The sequence below is a fragment of the Eurypyga helias genome, unplaced genomic scaffold, assembly GCF_000690775.1.
Source record: "Eurypyga helias isolate BGI_N326 unplaced genomic scaffold, ASM69077v1 scaffold19805, whole genome shotgun sequence".
In the NCBI taxonomy this organism is placed as follows: domain Eukaryota; kingdom Metazoa; phylum Chordata; class Aves; order Eurypygiformes; family Eurypygidae; genus Eurypyga; species Eurypyga helias.
This window is the reverse complement of record NW_010251149.1, coordinates 1,224-1,786: the sequence shown is the minus strand read 5'-3', so window position 1 is coordinate 1,786 and position 563 is coordinate 1,224. Positions and strand designations below refer to the sequence as shown.

Below are 563 nucleotides of genomic sequence, written 5' to 3'. Positions count from 1 at the left end.
GACGCTCCAGAAGTCAAAGAGCAGCACCGCCGTGTCCGAGAAGTAGAAGGACATCTGGAAGAGAAACCAAGGAAAGGGCAGTGCCAGGAACTGGCTCGGAGCACCATGTCTGCAGCAGGTCCCTGCACCCAGCACCCTCAAGGGCTGAGTCCCGATGCCAATGACCAGCCGGGATTTTACCAAATGATGCAATTTGGTGCCCCGCGAAGAGGAACTTGCACTGAAAGGGGGATGAATCCAGGACGTTGTCAGCCCAGAGTCAGAGGGGGAGGTCCGTGGCAGACAGAGGGAGGCTGAGGACACCATCCACAGCCTGTGATCACACCTGCCACCCTCCGCTTCCCCCTGCTTCCCGGGGCTTTCTCTTGCATCACCGGGACAGGCCGAAGCACCCAGAGCCACATGCACCTCCGATGGGTGCCATGGCAGCTGCTCCAGGGATGCCTCCCCGGCATCCGTCCGTCTGACCTGGGGCTGCCAGCACCTGCAAAGGCAGCAACCCCCTTCTTTCTCACCCTGAAACAGGAGAGGTCAGGATCGCCCTCCTGTGACAAACCCACCCA

General features: G+C 60.6%; 1 protein-coding gene across 1 annotated transcript in view; it reads right to left on the bottom strand.

Moving 5' to 3' along the window:
- SLC31A2 (solute carrier family 31 (copper transporter), member 2) overlaps positions 1–54 on the bottom strand; it is a 1,740-nt gene extending 1,686 nt beyond the window's left edge. Inside the window, exon 1 of the mRNA XM_010151931.1 lies at positions 4–54. Within this exon, the coding sequence (XP_010150233.1) occupies positions 4–54 (51 nt within the window). The remainder of the gene's footprint in view (positions 1–3) is intronic.
- Between the last annotated feature and the right edge of the window lie 509 nt (positions 55–563).